At 47.0% G+C, this 16,486-nt stretch overlaps 1 protein-coding gene across 1 annotated transcript; it reads right to left on the reverse strand.

The window, feature by feature from the left end:
* Window positions 1-2,506: 2,506 nt before the first annotated feature.
* LOC135824316 (uncharacterized) lies at window positions 2,507-16,200 on the reverse strand. Its single transcript, XM_065337049.1, has 6 exons — window positions 16,062-16,200; window positions 12,039-12,203; window positions 8,606-8,770; window positions 7,286-7,456; window positions 5,535-5,675; window positions 2,507-4,740 (listed from the first exon to the last, which is right to left on the reverse strand). The coding sequence occupies exons 1-6, from the start codon at window positions 16,198-16,200 to the stop codon at window positions 2,507-2,509; spliced, it is 3,015 nt and encodes a 1,004-aa protein (XP_065193121.1).
* Between the last annotated feature and the right edge of the window lie 286 nt (window positions 16,201-16,486).

Consider the following 16,486-nt stretch of genomic DNA (forward strand, 5'->3'; position numbering starts at 1 on the left):
GTCATCATTCATCCGGCACACACACGCACACACACACACACACACGCACACACACACACACACACACACACACACACACACACACACACACGTCCTCAGCCCTTGCAAAGACCCTTGGAGTGCCTGAGCACATTGGTCACACACACACACACAAACACACACACACACACACACACACACACACACACACACACCCGACACACAAACACACACACACGCATACACACACCTTGACCTTGTGTACAGCTGCCAGTAACTGGCTATGCCGCCCGGATGCGGGGGAGGAGAGGAGAGCGTGCAGTCATGACGATGTGCAGACATATCGCCGGATGTGGCGGAGCCAATGGAAACGTCTCCCACACTTGCACTCATGTTGAAAAGTGACCACGATCAACAGGCCTGCACCCACCTCTCCAACAGTTGTGGCGCCTGAAGCCTGAAGCCGATTTGCAGCAGCGGCCACAGACACTGCAGTGATAACCGCAGCAGCGCTCAGTCGAGACAGCGTGCCGGGGTGGGGACGCCGGGGGTAGAGATACTTGGGCTGGAGGCGATGAGGCGTGAGCAGTAGCGGTTGGCTCCACTGTTGTAGATGGTGATGGCTGACAACGGTGAACAGCCAGCCCCCCCCCCCCCCGCACTTTTAAACGACAGGTGCTGCAATGCCATGCACCACGCTGAAGCTCTACCGGAAGCCGACGCTCAGCAAGGCACTTGTGCCGCGTAAGACCCGACTGGGTGGTGAATGTTCTGTTGCAGGTGTTACAATGAGCAGCCGGCTCCGGTGCAGGACGGTCCACACTGGGCAGATAGATGCTGCCCCTTTCTTGTCGCTCTTGTGTGGACTTGTAACACTCTGGTACATGGAGAAGAGTAAGATCCGAGCGAACACGGTCCTTCCACCTGAGCCCTGGTCCAGGTGCTGGCCTGGTCTGTTGCAGCCAACCAAACAGAAGCTGCTTCGGAAGGTGGTCATCCGGCATGCGGGCCACATAGCCAAGCCACTGCAATCGCCGGAGACGCAGGATGTCAGAAAGCAGATCACTATTACCCCAGCGCACACGCAGCTCACTGTTGGTGATGTGGTCCGTTTCGGGTCCATGCGCGATACGCCAAGGACAGCACGGACACACTGGTGGTGGAAACGGTCCAGACGATCTTCATCGCAACACAGCACAGGCCAGGTTTCAGAGCCATAGAGGAGAACGGACAACACGCAGGCATCATGGATCACTCGCTTCGTTCGGATGGAGATAGCGGGGCTTTCGAATACGCACCGGAGTGCACCGAAAGCCCGAGAAGCCTGCGCAAGTCGCTGGTCAACTTCCGGACCGATCCTGCCCTCCGGAGTGATCAAGCACCCAAGGTGGATGAAGGACGGCACACACTCCACCGACTGACCATCGATGACAATGGGACGGCGGTCATTTTCGGGAATGCCGAAGCCGCAACACATGAACTTCGTCTTGGCAAAGTTGACTGTGAGACCAAATGCTGATGCCACAGAATGGAAAAACTCAAGTGCCGATTCAGCCACTTCACAGGAGGGCACCATAAGAGCAGCATCATCAGCAAAATCCACATCCAAAGCTGCAGAACACACACATACACACACACACACACACACACACACACACACACACACACACACACACACACACACACACACACACATGCACGCGCACACGCCCCCCCCCCCCCCACACACACACATGCACGCCCGCACAGCATTCCCCACCACCCCACACCGCCCCCCCCCCCCCACACACACACAAACGCACACAAACACGTACACACACAGACACACACATACACACATACAACACAAACACACACACACGCACATTATTGCAGTATGCTGATCCTAATACCAATGGAAGACGGAGATTGAAAAAGGGGAATGAAAGAGGGGGAAGATAGAGAGGTATCAATTTTACGAGGGATATTAAAGAGAATAACGAAACACAGGGAGTTGAAATCTAAACAAATTGAATATCCTGAACCGCGTAATTGAATATCCATTTGAATAATTGGACAGAAAAGGTAGGAAACTATCTCAACATTATGAAATAAATGAGAAAATGAGGAGAAGGGATGGGAGGTAGAGATCTATTCTTGAATATTGAATGTTCATTGAGCCCCGTAAGAAATGTCTTGATGTTCAATTTCGCCAATAGTGTCCAGTAAAATGTCAAGAGTGATGCGTGTGTGTTTGTTTGTTTGTTTGTTTGTGTGTTTGTTTGTGTGTTTGTGAGTTTGTTTGTTTGTGTGTCTGTACGTGTGTATAATGTGTGTGTGTGCATGTGTGGAAGGGTGTTTGAGTTGGGGGGGGGGGGGGGAGAGACAAGAGATGAAATGCACCATGCAACACTTCCCTGCAGTAAAGTCAATGGGAGGATAAAGGTTAATTAACCTAGAAATCAGGGAGTGGAAATGCACCTGATGTGAAACTAAAATTTAGAGGTGTCTCACATCCCTCATAAAACTGTGTTAATATGGTTTGGTACTAATTGATGGTACCATACACTCCATCGTCCTCATATTTGACAGAATTGAAGCTAGGCTCGATGGATTTTTCTTGAGCCTCGTTTGCCTCTGATAGGTCTGCATATATGTCATCTGCTGAGGTAGTGGATGTCGGGATGTTTCTAACCGGCAATGGCTGTAGCTGCTTCATTTCGTTAGATATTGAGGCTAGTGGCTTTTTGCCACGTTGAAAGCCAACAGCTGAACTGAAGCCTGCAGCACTAGACAAAGTTCTCGACACAGTGCTTCCTGGAGGTGGTGTTCCGCCTTGGGAAACTGCCGAAGTCAAACTTTTCCCGCCTGTATGAGATGAGATGTGTTCACGTTGAACAGGTACGTTTCCTGTCGACACCTGACCCTGGCCATCACTGAGAGCTGGGCACGCATTAGATGGCTGCAGAGACTTGTTAGATGTGGGATATTGATCAGGTAAGTTTGCAATTGCATCACCTAAAATTGAACTCTTTCTAGTTGCTGTTGCTGAAACATTTGAAGTCTGATTAGGTCCCATGGTCAGAGTTTCCTCCGCCTTGCCACCATCTTGCTGTGAACTGGTGGGTAAAGCCTGAGATGAATTTCTGTTTGATACCTCGGTGCAGAACTGTTCAGCACTGGCATGACGAGAACCATTTGGTGATCGTCCATTTCCATAGGTAATGTCTTTGGTAGCCGCTTCTTCGGACAATCCTGCAGAGGTACTGGCGTTGCCGCTAACATTGGGAGTTTCATATGTCATGTCTTTGGTAGCCGCTTTTTCGGACGATCCTGCTGAGGTACTGGCGTTACCGCTAACATTGGGAGTTTCATAGGTCATGTCTTTGGTAGCCGCTTCTTCGGACAACCCTGCTGAGGTACTGGCGTTACCGCTAACATTGGGAGTTTCATAGGTCATGTCTTTGGTAGCCGCTTTTTCGGACAACCCTGCTGAGGTACTGGCGTTACCGCTAACATTGGGAGTTTCATAGGTCATGTCTTTGGTAGCCGCTTTTTCGGACAATCCTGCTGAGGTACTGGCGTTACCGCTAACATTGGGAGTTTCATAGGTCATGTCTTTGGTAGCCGCTTTTTCGGACAACCCTGCTGAGGTACTGGCGTTACCGCTAACATTGGGAGTTTCATAGGTCATGTCTTTGGTAGCCGCTTTTTCGGACAATCCTGCTGAGGTACTGGCGTTACTGCTAACTTTGGGAGTTTCATAGGTCATGTCTTTGGTAGCCGCTTTTTCGGACAATCCTGCTGAGGTACTGGCGTTACTGCTAACTTTGGGAGTTTCATAGGTTGATAGGTGGTGAATATCTAGGCCATTTCCAGCACTACTTTCTCCCATCTGAAAACGTGCGCAATCATCCTCAGAGAAAGTCCCTGTGGAAATGCCACCGGCATGCAAGTCTACACTGTTCACGTATGAGGTCTGGAGTGAGTTTCCATTGGCCTGGCCTGATTCCCTGTTGTCGTTGCCAACCACACTGTTGTTCGGTGAGGCCTTGCGCGACTCTGCATTTCCATAAACTATAGACTGAGTGTCGGCAGGATCAGTGGAACTCTGTCCAAATACTGTTGTCAGAGCATCGGGGTTGATTTTTTGTTCATTGTTCAGATTGTCGTATGCAAGAACACTGTTGCCTGGAAGCGAAGGGTCAGGTTTCAGGGGTGACAAGTTCCCGGACGATTTCAGTGCCGTGTTGTAAGTGAAGGTTTGGCCATTGTCACTGCATGATGCCCTTGGAGAATCTGCATTGCCATACATACACATGCTGTTCTTGCACGATCCAGGGCAAGAATCTCCGTTGCCGTAGGTTGTGTCGGGATCTTCCAGTGTTGCCAAGCCAGTGTCAACTAGTTTCTGCTGGGTACCTTGTGTTGTTTTGTTTTGGTCGGCAACCTCATAAATGTCAGTGCATAGACACTGCACCCCTGCTTCCTCATAGACATCATTTCCATCATTAGCAGGCAACATAGTATCAATACTGTAAGATGATTTTTCAGAGTTTTTGTTCGCAAGATTATGATATACACAGCTTCGGGGGTCCTGAGGGCTTGGTTGTCCCTTCTTTGCCGGCTCTGGGTTCATATACGTTCCACCTTGCTGTTCAGGATCACGACCAGTTAGTTCACTTCCAGATTTACCAGGATAGTAGGTATCCTTGAGGGGCATAGCGACACGACTTCCTTGTTGTCCTTCAGGCTGCTTTTTGCCCAACCCAGTGTCATATGCTGAAATGAAGAATCACAAAAGAAGAACAACAAATTAAAATGAAAGTATAGCTCGGTTGGTGATCTAATGTGATCATGGATAAATAGAGAGAGAGAGAGAGAGAGAGAGAGAGAGAGAGAGAGAGAGGGAGAGAGGGAGAGAGAGAGAGACAGACAGAGACAGAGAGAGACAGACAGAGACAGAGAGGGAGGGAGGGAGGGAGAGAGACAGAGAGAGACAGAGACAGAGAGACAGACAGAGACAGACAGACAGATATATATATAGCGAGAGAGAGAGACAGAGAGAGACAGAGAGAGAGACAGAGAGATGGAGAGACAGAGAGATAGTGTGACAGAGAGAGAGAGAGAGAGAGAGAGAGAGAGAGAGAGAGAGAGAGAGAGAGAGAGAGAGAGAGAGAGAGAGAGAGAGAGAGAGAGAGAGAGAGAGAGAGAGAGAGAGAGAGAGAGAGAGAGAGAGAGAGAGAGAGAGAGAGAGAGAGAGAGAGAGAGAGAGAGAGGGAATGAGAGAGAGAGAAAGAGAGAGAGAGAAAGAGAGATAGAGAGAGAGATAGGGACAGAGAGCATGTGTTGAAGCAGAACGAATTCAACAATGCTGCCGGTGAGGTAGAGAGGGAGGGAAAGAGAGAGTAGCCAATTCTCTTCACTGGGTTCATGTCAGATGATCAAAAGATGAAGAAACAAAAGGGCTGGACAGTCTCTTTGTAATAAAATGGAGGTTGTGATCTTCGCTACTCTACGCAAGTTAAGCCCAAAAAATGGGAAAATAGAAAACTACTGCAGCAAATATTACTTACATGAAGTGCGCAACTTAGCATTTTGCTGCCGTTGATATACGATAACAGCAGCGGCAACAATCGCCCCTCCAACACCCAGTATAGTAACGGACACCAAAACTGCAGTCGAACTCTTGGGACCAGAGCCAGCTTCTCTCGAACCTGCAGGTTCCAAAGAACACATGTAAAACCCCATTATTTTTTTCCATCAGCCTTTTTATAATTTTCCACTCCCTGAACCTTATGAACAGACACATGGATTCGCTTATCGAATTTTTTTATATGGAATCGATTGTCGTCAAGTCTTTTGTACACGCCCATGTCACGGCAAACGCCCACCCCAGCTGGCCCTTACTATTTTCGTCTTGTTGTTTGTTTGTTTGTATTCTTTATTTAGAGTGGGAAGTCCAAAACAGGCCCTAGCCTAATAACAATGGTCCCACTAGTGAGGGAATGCTGTATATATGTGCATAAGGATCAGTGAGTCAAGTGAGTCGAGAAAGTTGCACAAAGCCGTCATGAAGTTTGAATGTGTATGAGACCAACCGCACCGCCTACGATTTCCTTATGTTTATTTTATTTTATTTATTTTTATGAAAGTGCATAGAATGGAAGAGAACAATCACAACAGCAAGGGAACATACCGGACTAAAAAGAAAAAGAAAAAAAAGCGTGTAGATGCTGTAAAGCTCTATCAGAAGGCCCTTCACACGCAATTGTCATTATCCTGCATCAAAGAGTTCTCTTCATTTGAAATGAGTCATCTTTGTAGGAGTTGGTACATTGTTTGTGGAGACTCAAGACAAGGCAGACTCAAACATACAAACATTCTGCAGCTGTTGCAATGCTAATGTTGGGATGGCAGTTGTGAAACTTCTGATACTGAGTCAGTACCCTCTCGTGGAGCTCGACTAGTCGCCGCCAACTAGTCAGCACAATCTCGGCCACACGCTCACTTGACCTCAGTGCCCCGCCTTGACAGAGATCCTGGTGAACAAGCAGTCGACCAGCTGCAAGTAGCGGCTCTACACTGACCATCAATGAGCTCTCAAAGATCGCTCTATTCCCTTCTTCACTCCACTTGATTAAAGAAGAGCGAGGAAAAATGTTAGTTCTCCTCTCTCGTTGTTCACAATAGTTTGCTGTTGTGTTCTTTGGGAGTGGCTTATGCAACGGCTTGCCAAGCTTGCTTGGCAACGCCAATGCGGGAAAAGTCTATGCAGTCAGACCTCGCATGACCGAAAATATTTCTACACTATAATACCCGGATAGGCGAGGGAATAACATCACCGAACGCACATAGTTTACTATGATGCATGTAGCACATCATAAGTTGTAACATTATGTGTCCATGTACATGTGTACCATGCAGTACAGATGGTATGTATACCGGTACTCTGTAAATAACTAGCAAGAGAAATGGCAGGAGCAAGTAACTGAGTGCTGCATGCAGGCGAGCAGTGGGTCACTTAGTCATCCAAACCCTTTCTTCGGTTTTTGTAAAACTCCTGTTCTGGGGTCTGCTTGTCACTTGAAAGCCGGATATGACAGGAATTTGTGTACGTGTTTGAACCCGTTTGTACACAAAACCGTGCGCCGGTATGCGGATCCTGGGGCTGGTTATGTTGCATGCCAGTCACGTATCCTGAAAAATCAGTTACCAATGGTATTCTTCCGGATGGCGAGGGAACCGGGCAAACGAGGTCTGACTGTATCGACAGTAATAAAGCACACTAACAACTTTTCATAGTCTGCATTGCATTTGTACTTACCATTACTATTGCAAATAGGCATTTGTAGAGTTCCGTCAGCACTGCACATTGCTGTTGCAGATCCATTCATACTATAACCAGTATGACACGTGTAGTTCACACGCTCAAGGTAGGACACCATTGTCTTGTCCGCAATGCCGTTCATGAGTATTTTGACTGTGCAAATAACAACTAACAGCACAGAAACAAAGAAGGACGCTGAAAAAAGGAAGTGATTTGCTTTCTTAAAATATATATTTTTAGGATTTCCCAAAGACATAGTCTAAATTGAAGATAGTTCCATTTTAATGGGAAGCTGTAGGGTGGAGATAGCAAAGAGTGGATAGTCAATGAACAGCCCAGCTAAGAATTACTTTTCTGGTCAATAAGTTGTTTTGGCAAGCGATAGGATGCAGTAGTGATTGCTGTGAAACATCGTGAATGACAGACCGAAGCTGATGCCCTATCCCTGCCCGATGATTTTCTTCTTCAATTTATCATACGTAGCTTGGGTATCCTATATGAGCATGTCGGAGGATACCAAAGTATGTGTGCAAGTTTATCTCTCCGATATCGTTCAACATGTTGCAGGAAGTTTCCCTTTGGGGTCTACATCGCCGGTGCAAAGCCTCAGAAAAGGTTTCTGAAGGGAACCTTGAAACTTGCATTCCCTTCAAAAATGGCGGCAAAATTACATTATTTATGGATCTAGAAATGAGTCACGCCACAGCGTACAAGAAAAAGCTACGGACAAAACTTCATCAAGCCAACATTTCTTCACCTTAGAAGAGTTCCTGGAGCCACGCCAGCATCCTAGGATATGGGGGCCAACGCCCCTTTTACACCCCAAATGATCATCTTGATAATATCCAGTGCACAAGCGCTGATAAAACTATGAGCTACGTCTCCAATTAACAAGAACTATACACCGGCAGGTAGTAGAGCACATCTTCTAGCACTGGGGACATGTCCCCCATCTTTGTTCTTGGGTTTTCTTGACATAAACTTTTCGACTTTTTCCTTTCCACCATGCTGAAATACGGCCAAAGTCATACGTGTGCAGGAAAGCTCGCCACTGCACCCCTCCCTCCTCCGCGACATCTTCTCAGTAATTTCATCTCCAACACTTCTCCCTACGTTGAAGAACAACGTGTATTGTAGACTCTGACAAGGAAAAGCACCGGTGATCAGTTGTCACTCCAAACGACAAGCTTCTCTTTGCAACCGTTGAGTCCTGATTCCTGACGATGAACAGTATGTTGTTACTCCGAGTGTCACAAACTAAGCGATCACCAGAAAACAAACATAGCTTTCTCTATAGTTTACATCATTTGCACTTACTGTTGCAAGTAGGCATTTGTAGAGTTCCATCAGCACTGCACATTGGTGTTGGTGATCCATTCATACTATAACCCGTATTACACGTGTAGTTCACACTCTGAAGATAGGACACCGTTGTTTTGTCTGCATTGCCATTCATGAGTGTTGGCACTGTGCAATTTACAACTAGCAGAACAAAAACAAAGACGAAATTGATGTTAGAGAAAGGATGTTTGGAATGATAAAAGGGTACAAGATTAAATAGGTGATAAACAAAAATTCTGAGAAACCAGATCTATATGAGTTACTTTGTTTCAACTATTGGCAAATGAGACCATTTTTTTATATAAGTTACACTCGATACTGTCGATCGCCACAGGCTACTGTTCGTAAAGGCTTCTATTGTTGAACCTGACGACTTACACCTGATCCACAATCTACTGCTTTCGACAACTGTGATCGTCAAGTTGGACGGATCGACCTCTCAGCACCTGAGCAGCACCGTTGGCTAAACCACACGGCAGTGGTTTCAGCCCGCTATTGTGTCTGTGTTATCTCGAGGCAGCTATGAAGCAGTGCCATCAGCAGCTGCCAGCAAAACCGGTGACATTCTGAGTGAGACCGGCTACGCCGACGACATTGTGCTGTACAGGACCGAGAAACATTGGCTGTGCGATTCTCTTCCAGTCATCAAGAACGTACTTGGTCCGCGTCAGCACTATTGTCGCTTATCTTTCAGTTTTTGTTTTTATGTCGCCAATGCTCACTTGGCAGCCCTTTTCATCCCAATTTTGACTAGTCAGTTAGTTTGCTAGTGTAGTAGGTGTATTTATGCTACGACCTGTGCAATGTCATACTCACTATTTTTATTTCCCGCTCGTTCCCCTTGGCAATGAGAGCCACTCACAAAGAAGAGCGCATGCTACAGTAGTTCTGTTCTGTTCTGTTCTGTTCTAGTCTTGAGTTGTCGTTGTCCTGTTCTCCTTCTCCTTCTTGTCTACAGTCTCGTCGAAATACTTCCATATTCAATACCATAAAACCCCTGTGTTCTGGTGTGAGGGGACTTCATTAGCCGGGAGCAAACACTAGTACCTGAAAAGTCTAGCTAGATTTCGAGTGGATTTCGAGAGCGACGGGTGGGTGATTCTGATTAATACAGCGCCGCATCAAAATAGATCATCTTTTCACACTGCGCAGACAAGTGCAGCACGATGCACAAGAAAGTAATTGGCTACTCGGAATCAGTCCCATTTTGCAAAATGACCGAGATTGCTCACCTCAGGGATCGCTCACAAAGCTGAGATTGCAGTTCCCTCACCTCGGGCTCAACGCTCGAGTATCCAGCGCATTGTGGAGATTTGCAAGTACAGTACTGTACGCGTCGTTGTCGATCAAAATAAATCTTGCAAAGAGCAGCGACTGATTTGAACCACACAGGCAGTCGTGCTGCCGACGCGAAGTCCTATAGAGAAGGCGACCGTCATGAGATGTTTGGCACACATATCTTTGAAAAAGCAGTGTTTATTCCAGGAATAAAACCAACTCACTGTTACAGACAGGTTTCAGCTCTGTCAAATTTCCATTCTCATTGCAAGTTGCTTCTTCAGATCCATTTATACTATAACCAGTGTCACATGTGTAATTCACTTGTTGAAGGTATGACAGAACTTTCTTGTCACCACCGCCATGGGTTAAAGTTGGTACAGTACAATTGACAACTAGAAAAGACATAAAGACATAAATTACGTGAGACAGGTGGAGAAAGAAGAAGAAGAAGAATGGTCGGAGAAACAGCTTACCAGTTATGCAAGACCATGAACTTAATGCTATTTTAATTCCAGCACTCCGCACACACCTACCATTAATTTTTCTTCAGCCCCAGCTCCCTCCTCTGGCAGGAGCTGCCAGATAACCCTGCGCAAGATGGCAGTTTCAGCAGTTGGAAGGCCACAATCAGCTGCTCAGCATTCCCCTCCATCCATGCTCCAACACTGCGCCACTACTAGCCTTCACATAAGGCTTCGTGCCTACCTGGAATTCCCTACCATCTGCAGTCCTAAGCGAAAAACACTGCTACAGTGGCCTACAAACCTTCAAACAGAAGACCTATCAGCACACACAACGTGAAGACTGGGTTAGGGCGTAAAGACATATTATATCTGCCCACAATCGGCTCTTGGTCAAGTTGACAACTGTCTTGTTTTCTCAATTACTGCACATATTTGATGCATGTGCGTGCGTGCGTGCGGGTGTATGTGTGTGTGTGTGTGTGTGTGTGTGTGTGTGTGTGTGTGTGTGTGCGTGCGTGCGTAAGGTGTGTGTGTGTGTGTGTGTGTGCGTGCGTAAGGTGTGTGTGTACCATACTTGCGCGATTAGCGCTTTCTCTTGAATAGCACCCTATCTCGAATATTTCACCAGTCTCCAAGAGCTAGTGAAAAATACAGCCCTCCCTTGAAAAGTGCCAACAACCTTCCAACTTGTAAGGCTCAGGTGCGGAAAGTTCCAATGTGTGGAAGGACATCACAAGTAATACGGCGAAACATACATCGTGTGAAACCACTTGCTATTGTTTCAAACGTGTCCACCATCGTAGCATCAACAAGGTGTTTAGTAGGTTATTGCCGCTCAGTTCGTGGCAGGTCGTCTTCGCTTGGCTTCCCCTCTTCATGTAATTTTAGATACAGTTTAGCCTTCCAAGTTGGGTGGTCTATTGCCTTCGAGTTATAGCTAGACCAGTTTGTCCAAATGGTCGTACTAGTCTCGTCATCATCATCCCGTAACGTTCGGCATTCCTTGCTGCTGAGGGACATGGCTTGTGCTCATCTTGATGGCGCATCCCTGAGCGTCCCGGGCACATCCCTGCATTTCCGCACCTGAGCCTTCCAAGTTGGAAGTAATAGTTTGTTGTTTTGCGCTTTGTAGGTGTGTTGTAACTAGGTGTTAGGTCGCCGAATGTCTCAATATCCTTCTCAGTTTTGTGTGTTGTTGAGGCAGTATCTGACTATCACGTTACCTTGGTGAACTGGTAGTCACAGCTAGTGACTTATATGTATAGGTCCTTTTCTCTTTGCAAATTACCATTGGCTCAACATTTGAGTTTTTTAGTTTACATTATTTACTGTTGATAAAATAATATAGTGGTAAAGACACACCTGGCAATATGGCGGTAAACTTACGCTGGCCCACACACGCTCTCTAGGCTGGACATTTCTGGCACAGAGCTCTCCTTTTCACCACCACCACCACCATCAGTTCGCGCCTGGCGTCTAGTCGATGAATGGTTGGCGGTATCTGCCATAGCAGGCTGGTACATCAAGTAGCAGAGCTGAGAAGATTGCCTGATGAATCCAGCGGGGACGAAACGTACGTCGCAGTCGAGCTTTGTCGTTGCTGTGTCATCATCTATGTACATTTTTTACATTACTTATAATAGTTTACATTATTTTGTACTTACTGTTACAAGTAGGCATTTGTAGAGTTCCATCAGCACTGCACATTGCTGTTGCAGATCCATTCATTCTATATCCAGTATTACACGTGTAGTTCACACTCTGAAGATAGGACACCCTTGTCTTGTCCGCATTGCCATTCGTGAGTGTTGGCACTGTGCAATTTACAACTAGCAAAAACAAGATCAAAGAAGGACATTTAAGAACAAAAGTGAAATGCTGTCCGTTCTGAAATGCAATAATTGTACGTGCATGTATGAGACCCAAGGAGCAGGCAGACATAGTGGGTTGGTCTAAGGCCATGATTGAGAGGTGATAGGTGATGTCAAGTGTATTCCTGGGTAAACAGACCGAACTGTCTACCCATACCATATATGTACGACTCAGTATAGAGTCCATGCACTATATGATGTCCAGGACCCTATATAGAGTCCATTGGTCCAAAATCCACTATACAGAGCCCAGGAATCCACTATACAGAGTCCAGAAGTCCACTCAATTTTGATCAGCTCCATCCAGCCGCGCAATCCCCTATAAGGAGTACACTCTTTCTACAAGTCCCCTATTCACGGTCCAGGAGTCCAGTTCATCCAGTCACGGCATCCTGTGCAGGGAGTAGTAGGTATTTTACAACTCCTTTGTTAGCTGTTAGCCAGAACTACGTGGACTGTGTGGAGCAGCAGAACCATCTAACCATAAAATATAATTGTCTTCTTGCCCCTCAGACTTCATTCTTCTTGGGTTTATGCTACATGTTTGCATGCTAAAAATATTTGCGCTTACTTGAATATCTTTTGGTAAATAACATTCTGTGCCTAATATTATATTCCTCATGCCTAGGCTCACGGTGGAATCGAGGTAGTTTTTCCCTGCAAGAACAGAATGGAGAAGGTGTTTATGGCATGTATTTCTCGTTTTCTCTAACTCTTTTTGCCGACAGATGCGCTAGTTATTGTTATTATTATTATTATTATTGCAGGCAACTTGATAACACTCAAGAAAGCACTGCCTTTTCTTTTGGGGAATTGTGATTGTGGTCAGAGATGTCTGGAATACATATCTTTGAAAAGCAGTTTTTGTTCGCAAGAAATGACTTAACTCACTGTTACAGACAGGTTTCAGCTCTGTCAAAGTTCCAGTAGCACTGCAAGTTGCTGCTTCAGATCCATTTATACTATAACCAGTGTCACATGTGTAATTTACTTGTTGAAGGTATGACAGAACTCTCTTGTCACCACGGCCATGGGTGACAGTTGGCACATTACAATAATTGTTGACAACTAGAAATGAGATGGCAATGAAAAATGTAGTGGACAGAGAGAACAAGCAGAAGAATGTTAGAAGAAACAACTCTCTAGATTAAGCAAGAATTCAACAGGTTCGATGGGCATTGTATGTGCTCTACATGCAGTCGTGAGTTAGTCAAGTTTCAAATCAGTCCATATAAATGTGTGTGCGTGTGTGTGTGTGTGTACGTGTGTGTGTGTGTGTGTGTGTGTGTGTGTGTGTGTGTGTTGGGGCATGTGGCGCGGATGCCGGACAACCGCATCCCGAAACAGGTGCTGTTTGGCTCCTTCTTGCAGGGACGCCTGGCCGCAGGTGGAAGGACTGTGCTGTCCGGGATCTACGTGCCCGTGGTGTGGAGGCATCATGGTATGATGCTGCATGTGAGTCTCGCGAGGAGTGGCGCAGCACCTACCAAGAGCCTGACAATGCCCCTGAGCCTCCGCCCCGAGTGGTATGTACGGTATGCGGACCGGATTTTGCACGGAAATGAGACATGGCTCGGCATAAGTGTCTGGAGGAGCGTGCACGGCCTGTGTCTGAGCAGCGGGGCGCCGGTCAGTGCGGGCAGTGTGGACGGTGGCTGAGAAGCCGCGGTGGCTTGGTCCGGCATGTGTGTGCCTCGACGGTGGATGCCACAGTGCCACCTGGAGCTACCGGAGCGTCGGCACCGGCGGAGGGATGTTGTGCCGCGCATTGTGACAGGTGTGGTTGCTGCTTTCGTGGTGTCTGGGGACGGGGCAGGCATCACTGTTCAAGGGTGGCCCATAGACCAACAGCAGAGGAACGCTCAACCTTCCAGCACGTGTGCATATGCGGCAAGCGGATGCGAATACCCGTGCACCTGGAACGTCATTGGGCGTCGTGCCCTCTCTCTCTCTTCTCAAGTTTCCCAGTGATGGGATCACGTGACACTTTTGCGGCAGTGACTCTACAGGACAGGACAGGTGTGTGTGTGTGTGTGTGTGTGTGTGTGTGTGTGTGTGTGGCAGCTACATTCGGTGTTGACCCTGATATCACCCGCATCATCCGTCGCCACCGGCTTCGTTGGCTGGGTCACGTCGGCAGGATGGACGACTCACGCGCACCGAAGCAATTGCTGTTCGGCGAGCTACCGGCCCCCGTCCTCGTCACGGCCCGAAGAAGAGGTGGCGAGATGTGGTATCGACTGACCTGGCGGACCTCGGCGTGACCACCTGGCTTGAGAGTTGCCAAGATCGTCCCGGCTGGAGACAAGTTGCGAGTAGCACCCCACCGCCACGGCCCGCTCCTGATCCTCTTCTATGTGTCTGTGGACGCCCATTTCGTCGACCAGGAGACCTGAAACGACATGCCAAGTTCTGCGCTCGTGTTCTCACTTGAACTTTCCGACATTCGCTATCATTGCATACGCAATGGGCAAGATCAAGGTCAAGGTCAAGGTGTGTGTGTGTGTGTGTGTGTGTGTGTGTGTGTGTGTGTGGTGTGGTGTGTGCGTGTGTGTGTGTGTGTGTGTGTGTGTGTGTGTGTGTGTGGTGTGGTGTGTGTGTGTGTGTGTGTGTGTGTGTGTGTGTGTGTGTGTGTGTGTGTGTGTGTGTGTGTGCGTTTTGCTTCAACCGATGTCAACTATCAGTCTCTGAGTTATCCAGAATAGATAAGGGCTTGTAAAATGTAAAGGCACCAGAAAGAATAACTCACTCGCAATGTGTAACGAGAGAGCGTTAAAGCTCAGGGCCCTACACTATGCTTTTTTTGCCCAGCGCATTAGGAATGTTATTCGAACTGATGGAAATGTTTTTTTGCAATACAATGATTATGTAGGCGACAAAGTAACGTATTTTGCATAGCGGCATAGATTGCATAGATGATCGCCTTATGATCGCCTTATGCCTATGGACCGCAGTCACTGATGATCGCCTTATGCCTATGGACCGCAGTCACTGGATACTCAACAAGTTTGGGCATGGTCACGTCTTTTCTCCTGCCGACTGGATGCCTGGCCAGCACCCTCTTGCTGTTTGCACATCTGTTGACGAAGTCGGCGAGTCTCCAAACGACGGAATATTTGCTCCGTTGTTTCTTGTTGTCAGCCTTTCGCAAGCACAGTAACTGTCGAAGCGGCGGGACCTCTCTTCTCCCATCTTCTACTCTGTGTGTAGACACTCCTGCCGACGCCATCTGATCAAAGCTTCAACACTGTCACCCCTGTCATTTTGCTTTTCCTCATAGTTCTCCGTTAACGATCTCAGCATTCCATTTATACAACAACTGTGCCCATTAAAACACTGCAATCTACCCGATCCTTGCATTCCCTGCCCATTAGCAGCACACCCAAAAACATTTGAATGATAATTCGAACGACAATGCGACCCTGTGACTTTGATGACTTGGGCAACAAAAACAAAGCGATGTTATACATTTTTTCATTTCCCCAACTTTCTCAAGGCACAATATGGGATTCGAACCCACACTCTCGCCCTGCATGCATCCCCCGATGCACTTCGCATACATACACATTCATAAGTTGCTTCACGTTATGATCTTGCAGTTGAAAGCCCTATTTGAGTAATGTGGCCAGCTGTCTTTGATGGTACGGTACTGGACCGGAAACCGCCAGGCATGCCGACGTCGTCAGGCACAAAGAAAAAAACCGGAATTAAAGCTGTGTGGACCCTGGCTAGAGCCAGACCATACGTAACGTAAATAATGTCTTTTGCATAGCTATGGGAATTAAAGTATTATTCTTTACGTTTTCTTGTACTTACTGTTGCAAGTAGGTGTTTGTAGAGTTCCATCAGCACTGCACATTGCTGTTGCTGATCCATTCATTCTATAACCAGTATTACACGTGTAGTTCACACTCTGAAGATAGGAAACCATTGTCTTGTCCGCATTGCCATTCATGAGTGTTGGCACTGTGCAATTTACAACTAGCAGAACAAGAACAAAGAAGGACATTTGAGAACGGAAGTGACATGCTGTCCGTCCTGAAATGCAATAATTGTATGTGTATGTATGACACAAAAGCACCGGGCAGCCATAGTGGTTCATTTCACTCATTCAAGCTGCTTTAGCTTTCGCGCCCTTGCCGACAATTGATATGTCTTCAACGACTTCCATGGCATGGTGGGCGTGATAGCCATCAAACCATGAATGATGAAAGCCTAAAAAATTGCTTATAAAAACAACA

Source organism: Sycon ciliatum, chromosome 9 (genome assembly GCF_964019385.1).
Source record: "Sycon ciliatum chromosome 9, ocSycCili1.1, whole genome shotgun sequence".
Taxonomy (NCBI): Eukaryota; Metazoa; Porifera; class Calcarea; order Leucosolenida; family Sycettidae; genus Sycon; species Sycon ciliatum.